Below are 14,073 nucleotides of genomic sequence, written 5' to 3'. Positions count from 1 at the left end.
AGCACCAAGCATGCCACAATCTTTTTTCTTGAATAAAGAAGTCAGTTGCTAGTACGTTCTGTGTCCATCTTTTCTTGTGTGCGGTGTTATTCACGACCCCTTTTCATCATGAACCTTTTTTGTACACACATGCCAAAATTATGTTTACTGCAAGCCCTGAGACCGCTTTCACAAAATAATCAAAGTGAATGCAACGAACAATAGCTCCATCACCTTCCTAGTTTTCCAGTTCCCAGATGCAAAAAGCTTCAACAAAACTTGGAGGATGCTTGAGCTTCACCATCCAGAGTAGAATGTGTTAGCATTATCGAGCGCTGTTCGCGTCGCCTTCTCAATCGCTCACCTGGCTTTGTTTCTCGGTGGGCACTTAAACCGTGCCACAAGGAAAGGAACGCCTGAGCACAAAACATGGGCCCTTTCAAACTGCTATCCTGGAACGCCTGCCGCAAGCACCATAATTCTTCCTTTTATGAATTGGTGAAGTACCCACTACGTGTCGGTAAGGCAACACGTGCACACTTTGTTGATGATGATTAATTATGCCCGATTGCTTTTTAATGGGTGGGTCTCTAAACCACCCAGACATTGCACGATTCACGTTTTGACACCTGGTATGATTCTAAACTTCTGCCACGCAATATTACATGCGTTAAGGAAATTCCTCACACTACATCACATTCGTACGAGTTTTTTTTTGGAAACAGTTTCAACCACTGGTGTGGCTCTGTAATCGTACACTTGCTTGCCACATGGAATGCCTGGGTTTCATTTCCACTTGACTAACTAATTTTAACACGAAAGTGTTTTATGCCGGGGTCCACCAAGTACATCCGTCACGGATATGACGTTGATAAAATGGAAGCCAACAGGTGAGAAAAAAAAAACCCAAGAAAAAGATACCCCGCTGGGAATCGAACCCACGACGTTACGGCCGCGACGGCAAGCGCCCGACGCGCTACCGACTAGGCTAACTCGGGAGATGCTAGACACGGCGCGAACGCGCCTTATATCTTTCACATATTCTCTTTCGCGACGGGCGGAGCGGGGCGGTGCCGCCGTCTGTGAGATGTGAAAAGAAGTAATGCTTCACGATCGACCCTTACTAGCGCTTACTCCGAGATTGCGCGCGACATCGGAGGTCATGGTTAAAGCGTCTTGATACCAGATAGGTAGACTGGCCGCGCTGGCGTCGCCGAGGCACCCTTTACGCTGTTACGGCCTTTGCCTTTGGCTTCGTGTTAGCGTGCGTCGGCTCATCGGAGTAGTGTAGCTTCCACGTGCACCAACGGAATTTCTCCGCCGCTGACTGCTTCAGTTGCGAGAGCACCGACTAACAAAGCTGCTGCAATACGTGTTGCAGAAAGGACGCGATTTCGACGGGCGAATGTCGTGCCTTGGTGGAGCGAGAGCAGCGCCTGCGAGACAGAAACCAGCGGGACGCACGCGTTTGCGGCTCAGGCTACGAACCTCTACCTCCCGTGTTGCTGAAGCGCAGTGTGTGTTAGTGTATGCATGAGCACAGGCGTTGGCTCATGCATAACAAGGCCGAATGCACCAACACATGCACCAACAAGGCCGAACATGCACCAACAAGGCCGAATTTCTCCCCTTGGCTACCCATTACTAGAAAGCGCACACCGTGCCGTTTCTCTCCTTAATTGACGACGCTTTGAAGAAGTGCATACCGGGTACCAGTGTTGATTATGAGCTTGTTGATATCATCCTTACGCGGGATTCACGATTCGCTGTGTCCAAATATATGTTCACACCGTCAGCTACCACAACGGTTTAATCATGATCATGGACGTTAGTCGTCGCCATAGAGACATGCCGTCAACATGGGTGCATCCACGTCAAACAGTGCTATAGCTGCCAAACACGAATAGACATTGTACAAGCTCTCATATATCGCTACACAATAAGCACTACTTCTGTGAAGACAAGTTTCACTTTCGTGTTATATACCGATTCCTATGACGGAGGGATCAGCCATGTTTTTTATTTTTTATTTCTATCTATCTCGATTTTTCGGTCACAGACAACGCAGACTTCAGTCACAACCAACGATGCTGATGCCAACACCGGAATTTGTGTGAAACGAGCTGTTTAATGCTATTGCATTAAAAGGTCCATTACAAACAGCCTTTCTGCTGTCATAGTGGCTTGAGTAACAACATCCTTTTCTGCAATACTTTTGTGTGTAAAAACAGAAAATAAGTTATTGCACAATAAAAAATAGGTCTCTTCTTGGCTACTTGAAAGATTTTACATGAAAATTAACCATGAGCTTTTAGGAAACTAAACTGTGACAGAAACTCATTTAGGCTGGGGCAAATGTAAAAAAGTACAAAATGTCCTGACCTACGGAGTTTCACGTGAGCGAGATGTTTACACCCAGGAAGAGAGAATGAGGTAGGCAGCGTGGCTGCATGTCCACTGCAGGCCTCCAATTACCCCCATCAGCCGACTCCATCTTGTCGTCCGAAAGTTTCTTAAGAGCAATCATCTTTGGCTGGCAACTGTTCTACAATACACTGGTTATCTGCTTCATGCGCAGCCTCACCACACATTTTCCATAACATTTCTTATTGTATCTTCTGAAGCCTTCGCCCCATGGCTTACTGGCTAAATGCAATGAATATACAAGGTATTTTACTTTAATGTTCACGAATTTTTGAAAATCACCTGTGGCATAGAGAACAAATATAAATAGTATACTCAGTGAGCTGGATTACTCCAAGGGAGGAAGGGGGGAGGGGGGGCAGACAGCGCTTACGCTGGAAATTAAAATTATTAAATATAAAAATTCGAACAGTCAGCATTTTAACTAGTATATACTCAAGTGCCTAAAGAACCTTTTTAAATCCCCAAAAATTCCTGTTAAAAGTTCCTTAAAGTTGCAGAAGCAGCAAAAAAAAAAAAAAAAGAATCACATAACCAGTGACAATTAAAAATATATTGGGGCTGCTAAATAAAGTGAGTAGTATTAGAGAATATGCACATTTTAAGTTAGAAACAGTTCTAATAATAAAAGTGTACTGCACTTCAAAACTAATATAGAGACCATTAACCACGTACACAAGTAAAAGGTCAAGTGATCAGACTCTTGTGCATCTTCGCCTTTTTGCTACGTGGGGCACAAAAAGTCATTTTTTGCGACTTTAGTGAAGAAATAAAAATATAAATCCGTGTTTAGTGAGAAAAACACGGCTTGTTTTACCAAACACGATAGAAAATCTTTCCATTCGTGGGGTTATTTCAATGCGTGTTCTGAGCAGTCGTTCGTCCCTTCAATTAATATGAAACCTGCTGCACCCACCCCTCCCTTGTCATGTACCGCTTCCACCAACACCACCATGCGCACGCAGCTGTAATTTTTATACCGGCAACAGATAATTCATCCGTCACGATGTAGGAGGCAAGTTTTATGACAGCATGAGGACTCTGGCTGAAATGCTTTTCATCTTCTATAGCTATCACCATCTTTGAGTCTTGTGACATTGCACGTGCATTGCACTGAGTCAAAACGAAGCAAGTGAGTGCCACACTCATCACGGGAGAAACCACAATCACAGGCAGTGTCCACACAGTTTGTGCGCGCAGCCTATGCACACACAGTTGAAACGAAACTACCGAGCGTCACGCCACATCTGCTGTGTGCAGCCTACATGCGCCGAATCAAGTTGAAAGTGCTGTTTAGACATAAAACAGGCTGATGATGATGATGGTGCAATAGTTCACATGGAGTATTGCGGGTATTGGTCGCGTATATTAGTTTTTTTTTTTGTTAAGGGCAATACTACAGAAAATTGGAGCTTACCATTGCTGACACACTTAACAGAAGCTTACATGGCAACTCCAGCTGCAATGGTTAACACGAGACCCAACTTTCTTGAAGTTGTTTTGAAGGGAGAGGACGAAATGAATCTTGAAGCTAGCACAAGTTTTGAGGTAAGGGCTGTCAATCTTGCAGTAAAAATGCACTGATGTTCAACTTCCTTAATCAAAAATCAGAAAAAATGACGAAAAGATCGAAATTCTACTTGGAAGACATGACTGTTCCAATAAACAGAGTTTATTTCACACATTTTTGAACAGTTGGCTGTATTTTTGGAGGATTGTCAGTGCGCGGTAGCTACACGCTAGCGAGAGCCGTGACGTCACTTGACGCCGCAGTGGATGCAGGGTGCACATGTTCCTGTCCTGCTAGTTCCCTTTCTCCACCTCTCCTTTACGCCCAACTCTCCCCCTTCCACAAAGGTGCTCAGACGTGCCCCCATCTTTCGGGGCTTTATCCCACCTGGGAGCATTGTTTGCTGCTGTTCCTAGTGGACCTAGGAACTGCAGTGGGGGCTGAGCGGGTTCAGAGACGTGGGCGACTGCTGGCATTGTTGGCATGCCCGTTTCGGGTACATAAAACGTCACCAAATGTTACCTCCTCTAGTTCATGGTGCGGCCGCTAGGCGGCGGTTTGTGAAAAATGCATTAAATTCGTTATTTTCCGCTAGTTTCTGTGTGGAATGAAGGTTGTGTCTGCCAATTTCAGCATCCATTCTTTCAGTCTGACTGAAAATCTCGGCGGCAAAAATTTCGTTCAGTATCCCTTTAACAAGATGCCTTCTTATGCACTAGCTCAAAACTTGCTGGAACACTAATGCGTTTCGTTGGAAACATTGGCAATGTGGATCGCGAGACTGGTATCATCCTCAAAGCTTCTTCTAAGTAAGATCCTTGAAGGCATGCTTCTTTTAAGTGAATAAGATTCTCGAATACACCACCTACCATTTGTAACCTGCAATACAAATGCGTGACAAAGTAACCGCAACAAAACCTAATCAGCAAATTGTTACTAAGTCATATATTCATTTTGATCCTTGTGCAAATAATGCGTGCTTCTGAGAGTAATCTGGCTGAAGGAGTACAATCTATATGACATGGGCAATCTTTGAAAATTCAGCTAATTAAACCTTTTTAAGATATTGGCAAGATTTTGCTTTTAACTAGGAAGTGCCTCTCATGTCCCCTTCAAGTGCCATGCACACATTTGTCAACGCAATTAGTTTTTGCAAGTCTTAACCAGTAATTGCAAAGAAAACGCATCAGTCTTTAAGCTATTTAACCCTTTCCATATTCAATATGCATTAATTTGCATTGTATTCCTAAAAATGACAACTTTGGTAGACAGTAACATATTCGATGGGATGTTTGACATGCTACTATTGTCAGTAATAGCAAATGATGTTTTCATCTTTTTCTTAATGCAAATTATTATTATGCAAAAATGCAAAGAAGATTGACTGCACAATATATAAACATTTCATTACTCCATAATTACCATGGCTCACTAGAATAAGAACAAAGCAATATCATACAACCTTAGCTTTGTTGCAATAAGCACTTTGTAATAAATTATTTTAAGTCTGACACATTCATCAACAGTCCATCATAATTTGTGCCTGAAGGTAACATATACTTTCACACAGTTTTGTCTGATCGTTTTCGTGGCTCGAGTAGCCACTGACTACTTGGCCTGCAATAATAAGTGCATTCGTACTGTTTAGAGTGGCTGATTACCAATAAGGAAAGTCTGTACCCTTACTATGCAACTGAACACTACCTTTCATATACTATGCTTAAAGCACACAACTACACAAGCAAAGCCCCCCCCCCCCCCCACCAGACACACACACAATTTTTTAAGAGTGGACAGCGTGGCTATTACAAGAGCCTATACAGTCGAGCCCGACTATATCGAACCCGTTTATATCAAATTATCCCGTATATCGAACAATTTCTAAACACGGTAAATTTACATTGAGAATATATAGCAAAAGTTACTGTTACATCGAACGAAAATAGCAACGACAACCGATATATCAAACTCCATGTGCCTCAAAAGTGCCCCAGCAAGTTGGCTTTCCCTCGCGGTGGCGGGGAAAACTGCCGGCGCCACCCTAGAAAAAGTGGTTTAGACCCGGTTGCGCACGGGCGAACACCCCCCTGCAAGAAATGATCCTGGCCCGCTTGCAGCGCTTACAGCCAATCAGAGGCCGTCGTGCTTTTTCCGAGGTACAGAGGCGGTAGAAGTGAGCGCCATTTTTTCTTTCTTTATGCTTGTGTGCCTGCTGCTGCCTGTTTTCCTCGAGTCCTCATTCAGCGTGGTCCGTGCTGGTGGTGTTGCCTGTTGGTGCTCTGTGAACCTTCGTGTCGGCAGGGAGCTTAAGATCGACTTGCTCGGAGCTCTTTCTATGTTGAGTAGATTGTGGGCAGATGCCACGAAGGAGACGATCCAGAACTGCTTTGGGCGTGCCGGCTTCCGCATGCCTGGTGATGACACCCCAAATTCCGATGACAGCACTGAAAACACCGCAGGTGTTTCCGCCGAAGTTTGGAGCGAGCTGGCAGAGTTCCCGGGAGCTATCGACATTCGACGAGTTCGTCAGTGCGGACGATGATTTCGCCATCATGGGTGAGCTACAAGATGAGGACTACGTTGCAGACGTCGTGCCGACCACGAGCCAAAGCGACAACAATAAGGAAATTGACGATGGCCCATTGCCTACATCCTCCGAAGTGATTAGTGCACTTGCGTTGGTCCGGCGCTATTGCGTGAATGTGGAAGGTTGCAGCCTCAGCTGCTCCGACTCGTTGGACAACGTGGAGGCATGTGTGCTGTCGCAGGCAGCGAAGTCGTTGACACAGAAGAAAATCCAGGACTATTTTGTTCCAAAGTAGGGCACGCAAGTAAGCCACCATATTAATAAAGTACTTTTCTTATTGTTATGTGCCTTTGTGTCAAAATCCTATAGCGGGCCTATATCGAATTATGCCATATATCGAACTAATAAACGTTTTTTGGCGAGTTCGATATACCCGGGTTCGACTGTACAGTGATCTAAGATAATACAAACCATTCACACAGTAAGCAGTTTGTATCATAGCAAATATCTAAAAAAAAAATCTTATACATGCAATATCTCCCATCTATGCAAGGTGAACAATGGGCAACTAAAAACAGGCCTATAAATAGCAGACAGGTCACAAACAATAAACTCTAGAAAAGGATGCACTTGCACATACAATAAAATTTGTACACAAGGAAATATACACTATCACATTACATCCATTTCATTGCAATGAGCTGCTTTGGACAAACCCCACAAAATAAGATACTTTTATCACCCTAACACCTGCATTGCATTTTGGCCTACCACTCTGCTGAAAAAGGCCAACAATGCCTAACATGGATTCAGTTACTTAAGGCTTTCCCTAGTTTTTAAAATGCTATGTTCACATTACAATTCTCTTTCTAGCACTTGCTATTTACAATGAACCTTCTTCAGAGTGCCTGCATTTTGTTATAGATAGGGCTACTTTTGCTTAAGCACAGAACCACCCCCTTCATACACAAACTCACATATACATGCAAAAGAAAAAACTGGCAGCTGGCGACTGAACACATGCAAACAATAATTTGTCATCTACTGTGGCCACTGCAATGTCAAAGACATGGAATCCATCACATGCATCCTTTTCCAGGAGCAGACCTTGTTATGAACTCGGAACAACATGATCCTGAGGTTTTTCAATCTGGTAGGATATCAGGTACTCCGGGTATGCCTGCAAAAAAAAAAAAAAAGCCAGCAAGACAGCCTGTAAACCAATGTGAAGGGGAGATGAGCACACAATTCACATAGGGCTTTGTTGCCTGTCAGCCAGTTGACAAATCGTCCACCACAGTCCCAAGGCACACAAGCAGGTACCTTAATTTTAGACCTTTTAGGGGCGAAGCACCTGAAGACTTCACACTGTCCGTCCGTCCGCCGTAGTGTACAGTCGTAGTGCAGGTGCAAAACAGCTGTGCATAAACCGTCTACAGAGCGAACATAGCAGGCATATGATTTAAAAATAGACCGTACTCAGCGTGGCACCACTCAAAAGCTGCTCGAAAAGCGCATCGATTAACAGGTGACAACATGTGCAAAACCGTCTACAGAGCGCGCTAAGAACGCACAGGTACAAAATAGACTGGCCTCGGGCGTGGCGCCGCGCAACCTCATCTTTACATTTCACGGGCCACAAAGCAGTAATGACGAACGCATATATCTGAGACTGTGGTTTCACAGACCTACTGAATGAGGCAGTCCCAGAGTTGCCACATGCAGCTGAGCGAACAAGCAAATAACCATTTAACAAGCGATAACCAAACAGTTAAACCTCGATATAATGAACTTCAATATATAATGAAATTCTCTATATCATCACCATCATTTATTAAACCCTTAAAGGCCTTAAAGAAGGCATTACATAAGGGGGGGAGCAAATAAATATCATAAGGACATGTCATGACACAAATGCAGTGCTTAAAGAATAACAGTGAAGCAAATATACATTACACAGCGTTGAACATAAAGATAAAGCAAATTATGAAAGTGTAAGAACTATCACACGCGGTTGGTTGCAAGACGCGAACACAAATGAATACCGGATGGTTTATGAACTTTGTTTATAAAAACTTTACTGAAAAGAAGAAGCTTTGTTGAAGAACATGTATGTGCGAGGGTCGGCTAAAAAAGAGAAGACAGCAACACTCTGAATTTGACTGGGTCGGGCTCTTGAACAATATATTCAGGAAGACTGTTCCAATGTTCAATGGGTGTAGGCAGGAAGGATTTGTTAAATGCGTCGGTTGAGCCATGAAAGCGTTGTACACTTTTAGAGTTGAACAGTCAACGGGAGGTGCGAGATGGAGGAATGAGCAGAGTGCCATGCAGGTGAGAAAAGTTGTGATATAGTTTGTGAAACAGGCTGATCTGTGCGGTTTTTCTGCGAACAGCTAGAGGGGTTAGCTCAAGAGACGATTTGATATGTGTGACGCTTGCATGTTTACTGTACTGAGATGATATTGTGGGACGGTAGCGCAGGTGAGGATTGATTCACCCGAAAGCCGTGAATCCCAAACGATAACTGACTTTTATTTCCTCTTGTCTCGGAGAGAGAGAGGGATGCCGGAGTGCCGATGGGCCAGAGGAGAAGGATGCCTGCGCGCGGGCAGGCTCCGGTTACCGCGGCACCTGATGGGGCGCAGCCACGTAATCTAAACACACATCCAGAGCGGCAGGGAGTGGCGCGCTGACAGCGTGCACCACATCACTCCCTCCCCAGTGAATTGCCGAACGTGAGTTTTAAAGGTCAAGGCGAACGGGCACAGTGATGCATCTCCCGCTACACGTTGTTCGTGATGAAGTAGCAGTTTCTGATGTTGCTCTGGTGGGAGGTGCCACGACACCTGGAAACGCCTGTTCTGAGTTCTCACTATGGGCCGGTTTCACGCGGTGTGTAGAGATCACCTCACGCCGACCACGGATGTCGACCGTAAATTGCTTGCTGGAGTGGGTGAGCACTTTGAACAGCCCATCGTACGGTGGCTGGACAGGACGCGTCACTGCGTTGCGCCGCACAAACACATGGGAGCATGACCACAGTGCCGGGTGCATATAGGTTGGTTGCGGCGTCAGTTCACGAGGCGGCGTGGCACGAAGCTTGCCCATAATGTCGTGTAAGCGGCTGGTGTAGTCTCCGGCAGAAATGGGTCTTTCATCTTCACCACGTGTGAAAAATTCGCCCGGCAGGCGAAGCATGGTCCCGTAGACCAGCTCTGCGACACTGCAGCCAATATCAGGTTTCACTGCTGTTCTGATGCCAAGAAGGACGAGCGGTAGCTCTTCTGTCCAGCTGTGCTCCTCAGTTGCCATGAGAGCTGCTTTCAGCTGGCGGTGAAAACGTTCCACCATGCCGTTGCTCCGAGGATGATAGGCAGTTGTTTGGATGCGAGAGGTGCCTATCAGCCGTGTTATGCTAGCAAAAAGAGCCGATTCAAATTGTCAGTTGTAGCTGTGGACGGTGCGCCAAAGCGAGCGACCCAGTTGTACAGGAACGCATGAGCGATTGTGTCAGCAGTGATGTCTGTGATGGGCACAGCTTCAACCCAGCGTGTAAATCTGTCCACGCATGTGAGCAAATATGATTGGCCATTGCAAGGTGGCAGGGGTCCCAAAATGTCCAAGCGCACTGATCAAATTGCACGTCTGGTGCTGGGAACCTTGCCAACGGCATCATGGTGTGGCGTTGAACTTTGGAACGTTGGCAGGTGATGCACTCTCGCGTCCACTGTCGGACGTCTCGATTTATACCCGGTCAGACGTATCTCGCCGTTACCAGCTTTTGCGTGGCTCTAACACCTGGGTGTGCCAGCTTGTGCAGTGACTGGAAGACGTCACGACGGAGGCCCGAGGGAACGAAAGGGCGAGGACTGGCGGTTGACATGTCGCAACACAAGTGATCGTTCGAGTCAGGTAAAAGCAGCCATTGCAACTTTAGTGCGGTTTTCGTTGAGAGCAAGTGGCTCAGTTCATGATCTGCTTGCTGAGCTGTCTCTAGCCGAGTCAAATATGTTCCTTCGGAAATACTAAGCGCGTTGACAGGACTGCGTGACAGGGTGTCTGCGACCGTATTGTTGGCCCCGCTCACGTGACAGATGTCTGTTGTAAACTCGGATATGTAAGCCATCTGATGCAACTCCCGGGCAGTGTGGGCGCCTCTGTCCGATGTCGCGGAGCTCAGGGCGTATGTCAGCGGCTCGTGGTCCGTTAGTACGAAGAAATACACACCTTCCAGGTAAGCAGATGATTTTTAAGGGCTCGTTTATCTTTGTTAGACACAATATCAGTGAGAACTAACAGACAATAACGCCAAGGAAAGTATAGGGGGTGTATTCTGTAGTATTTAGAATATAAATGTGAAGAAAGTAAAGTGGACGAAAAGATGACTTGCCGCCGGCAGGGACCGAACCTGCGACCTTCGAATAACGCGTCCGATGCAGGTGACTTCCAGGTAGTGACGAAAGTGTCGGATGGCGACGTAGATGGCAAGTAGTTCTCGGCCAAAAGTGCTGTAGCGCTGTTCTGGAGCGGTGAGCTTTCTTGAGAAGAAAGATGTGGGGCGCCAGACTCCGTTGTTCAGCTGCTGCAGGACCACGCCGATGGCTGCGTCTGAGGCGTCGACCATAATGCATTGTGGTATGCCTGGTTTTGGGTACCCGAGCAAAGCAGCGCCCGCCAGATCCTCTTTTACTCGATGGAAAGCCATGCGTGTTTCGTTTCTTCACATGAGGGTGCCTGCATTGCTCTCGGCATTTGCTAGTAGTCGGTGTAGTGGACGCAAAGTTTCAGTGCACTGCGGCAGGAAGCAACGGTAGAAGTTGACCAATCCAAGGAATTCTCGAAGCTGCCGCTTAGTGTTAGGCGTCGGAAATTCCTTCACTGGTGTGACCTTTTCTGGTTGGGGTCGAATTCTGGCGCTTGATATAGTATGGCCCAGGAAGAATAGCTCGGCTACACCAAATTGACATTTGGCCACATTGACTATTATTCCATGTGCAGAGAGATGCCGGAAAACTGTGCGCAGGTGTTCCTCGTGTTCAGATTGAGTAGGGCTGGCAATAAGAAGGTCGTCTAGGTAGACGTGGCAGAAGTCAAGACCACGTAAGACACCGCCCATAAACCGTTGAAATGTTTGCCCGGCGTTTCGGAGTCCGAATGGCATGCGAAGGAATTCGAAAAGGCCGAAAGGTGTTGCTATGGCAGTCTTTGGGACGTCCTCTGGTGCCACTGGTATCTGGTGGTATGCCTTAACGAGGTCCACCTTAGAGAATATTGTGGCGCCGTGTAAGTTGGTCGTGATGTCGTGAATGTGCGGTACTGGGTAGCGGTCTGGTACCGTTGCACGGTTTAGGGCCCGGTAATCTCCACATGGGCGCTAGTCCTCTGATGTTGCCTTTGGGACCATGTGAAGTGTAGACGCCCAAGGGCTTGATGACGGCTGGATGATACCAAGCTCGAGCATGTGATCGAACGCTTGGCGAGCCAGGTGCAGCTTTTCAGAAGACAGGCGCCATGGTCTGGCGTGGACGGGAGGACCAGTTGTAGTTGGGTGATGGAATACGTTATGCTGAACCGCAGTGGCTGCTTGTGGTTGGTGCATCAGTTCTGGAAATTCGCTGAGTACGGCAACAAAGCGTGATATTCTTGTTGGTTCGACCAAGGTAGGGCTTAATGGTTGGTGATTTGCAGGCTTGCCTTGAGCAGTCGTTTGCGACACAGGATCATAAAGGCGTTGGTTGCGTATGTCAACCAGCAGACCAAAATGACGGAGTATGTCAACCAGCAGACCGAAATGACAGAGAAAATCGGCCCAGAGGATTGCAAATTTTACGTCGGCAATTATGAAAATCCAGCGAAATGTTCTTTTCAGGTCTAGGTGGAGCGACAGCGAACGATGGCCATATGTAGCAATCGTGCGGTTGACTGCACGCAACGAAGATGAGTTCGGGCGCCTACAGTCAGCTGAAGACGCAGGGATTACGCTGACCTCTGCGCCTGTGTCAACAAGGAAGCGGATTCCACAACTACGGTCGGTAAGAACGAAAACTGAGGGGCGACTTGCCGTCAGTGTCGCAGCATTGGCCGCCCTCAATGCTGGCGTCTGGCATTTCCCGGATAGTCACAGGGTGCAATACATTTACGCGCAGCATCGCTATGTTTACAGTGGTACCAGCACCAACGCTGGTGCGCCTGCTGTGTTGGTGCAGGACATTCCTTCGAAGGGCGCGAGGTGCTTGCCTGCAAGGCCGCCACTGTGTCGGCGAGGCGCGCAATTCCTTCGCGGAGCTCGAGCAAGTGGTTGGGGGAGGAGGCGGAAGTGTTCTCCAGTTGCATGACTGCCAGGGGCGGGGGTGCCGCCGCCATGATTGTGTCAGCAATAGCAGCCATCTTGCTGAGGTCCTTCTCGTCCACCGTAGCAAGAGCCACCCGGACATTGTTTGGGAGGTGCTGAAGAAATATATCGCGCAAAAGTGTACCGTCAAGGCTTGCACCACTTCCAACAAGTCTCTGCATGAGCCGCAGCAACTGGGTCGGTGTGCGGTCGCCGAGGACTGTGTCGCTCAGAAGTTGCCGCAACTGTTCGGGTTCCGATGGAGTGAGGCGTCGAATGAGTGTGTCCTTCAGTGTCTTGTAAGCATTCTCCGCAGGTAGGGCGAGCAGACCTCGCTGGGAGTCCCTGGGGGCAAGCAGCTTATGACGTGGTGGTAGCGCGAGAGGTCAGCTGTGATGCGTCTGGCGGAGAATTGAGCCTCAACTTGTACAAACCAAACCTTGGGGTCTGTGGGCCAAAATGGGGGAAGCTTCAAGTCGACAACAGAAACAGCAGGCATGTTGGTGTCACTTTGCGTGTTCATGTTGGGCCACCACTGTGGGACGCTAGCGCAGGCGAGGATTGATTCACCTGAAAGCCGTGAATCCCAAATGATAACTGACTTTTATTTTTTCTTGTCTCAGAGAGAGAGAGGGATGCCGGAGCACCGATGGGCCAGACTTGATGCCTGCGTGCGGGCAGGCTCCGATTACCGCGGCGCCTGACGGGGCACGGCCACGTAATCTAAACACTCATCCAGAGCGGCAGGGAGTGGCGTGCTGATAGCGTGCGCCACAATATAAACTAGCCGGGCGGCACGATTTTGCATCGCCTCGAGGGAGCTGATGAGGTAATCCTGATGAGGGCTCCAAATGGAAGAAGCAAATTCTAATTTAGATTTGACGAACGTTTCAAACGCAAGTTTCCTGACAGCGGGAGGGGAGGGCCGCAGGGATCATTTAAAGAATCCAAGTGTCCTGGAGGAGTCTGCTGCGAGTTTGACAATGTGGTCTGACTAGGTCAATGTGCTGTTTATGAGGACACCCAGATAGCGGTAGGAATCCGCTTAAGATACCTCAGCTGAGTTTAATGAATACTGAAAAATAAGGTTGAATTTTTTGCGAGAGATGATCATGCGTTTGCATTTTGAAACATTTGGTTCCATGAGCCAGCGCGTGAAGAATAGTGAAGAATTTCAGTTTTAATTTCATGTCCATAGAACACCATAGAACCTCAATATAATGAAGCTTGTTTATCTGTGACTTCAATGTAACTAAGTTTCACTGCTACTGCAGAGGAAGACCAAAGCAATAAATTGAA

The 14,073-nt window shown here is 47.2% G+C and overlaps 1 protein-coding gene across 1 annotated transcript in view; it reads right to left on the bottom strand.

Moving 5' to 3' along the window:
* Positions 1 to 3,806: 3,806 nt before the first annotated feature.
* LOC119379489 (poly [ADP-ribose] polymerase tankyrase-2) overlaps positions 3,807 to 14,073 on the bottom strand; it is a 536,202-nt gene continuing 525,935 nt past the window's right edge. The window contains exon 27 of the mRNA XM_037648790.2: positions 3,807 to 7,620. Within this exon, the coding sequence (XP_037504718.1) occupies positions 7,552 to 7,620 (69 nt within the window). The 3' untranslated portion in view covers positions 3,807 to 7,551. The remainder of the gene's footprint in view (positions 7,621 to 14,073) is intronic.

The sequence above is a fragment of the Rhipicephalus sanguineus genome, chromosome 1 (genome assembly GCF_013339695.2).
Source record: "Rhipicephalus sanguineus isolate Rsan-2018 chromosome 1, BIME_Rsan_1.4, whole genome shotgun sequence".
NCBI lineage: Eukaryota > Metazoa > Arthropoda > Arachnida > Ixodida > Ixodidae > Rhipicephalus > Rhipicephalus sanguineus.
The sequence above is the reverse complement of the archived record's forward strand: the minus strand, read 5'-3'. Positions and strand labels throughout refer to the sequence as shown.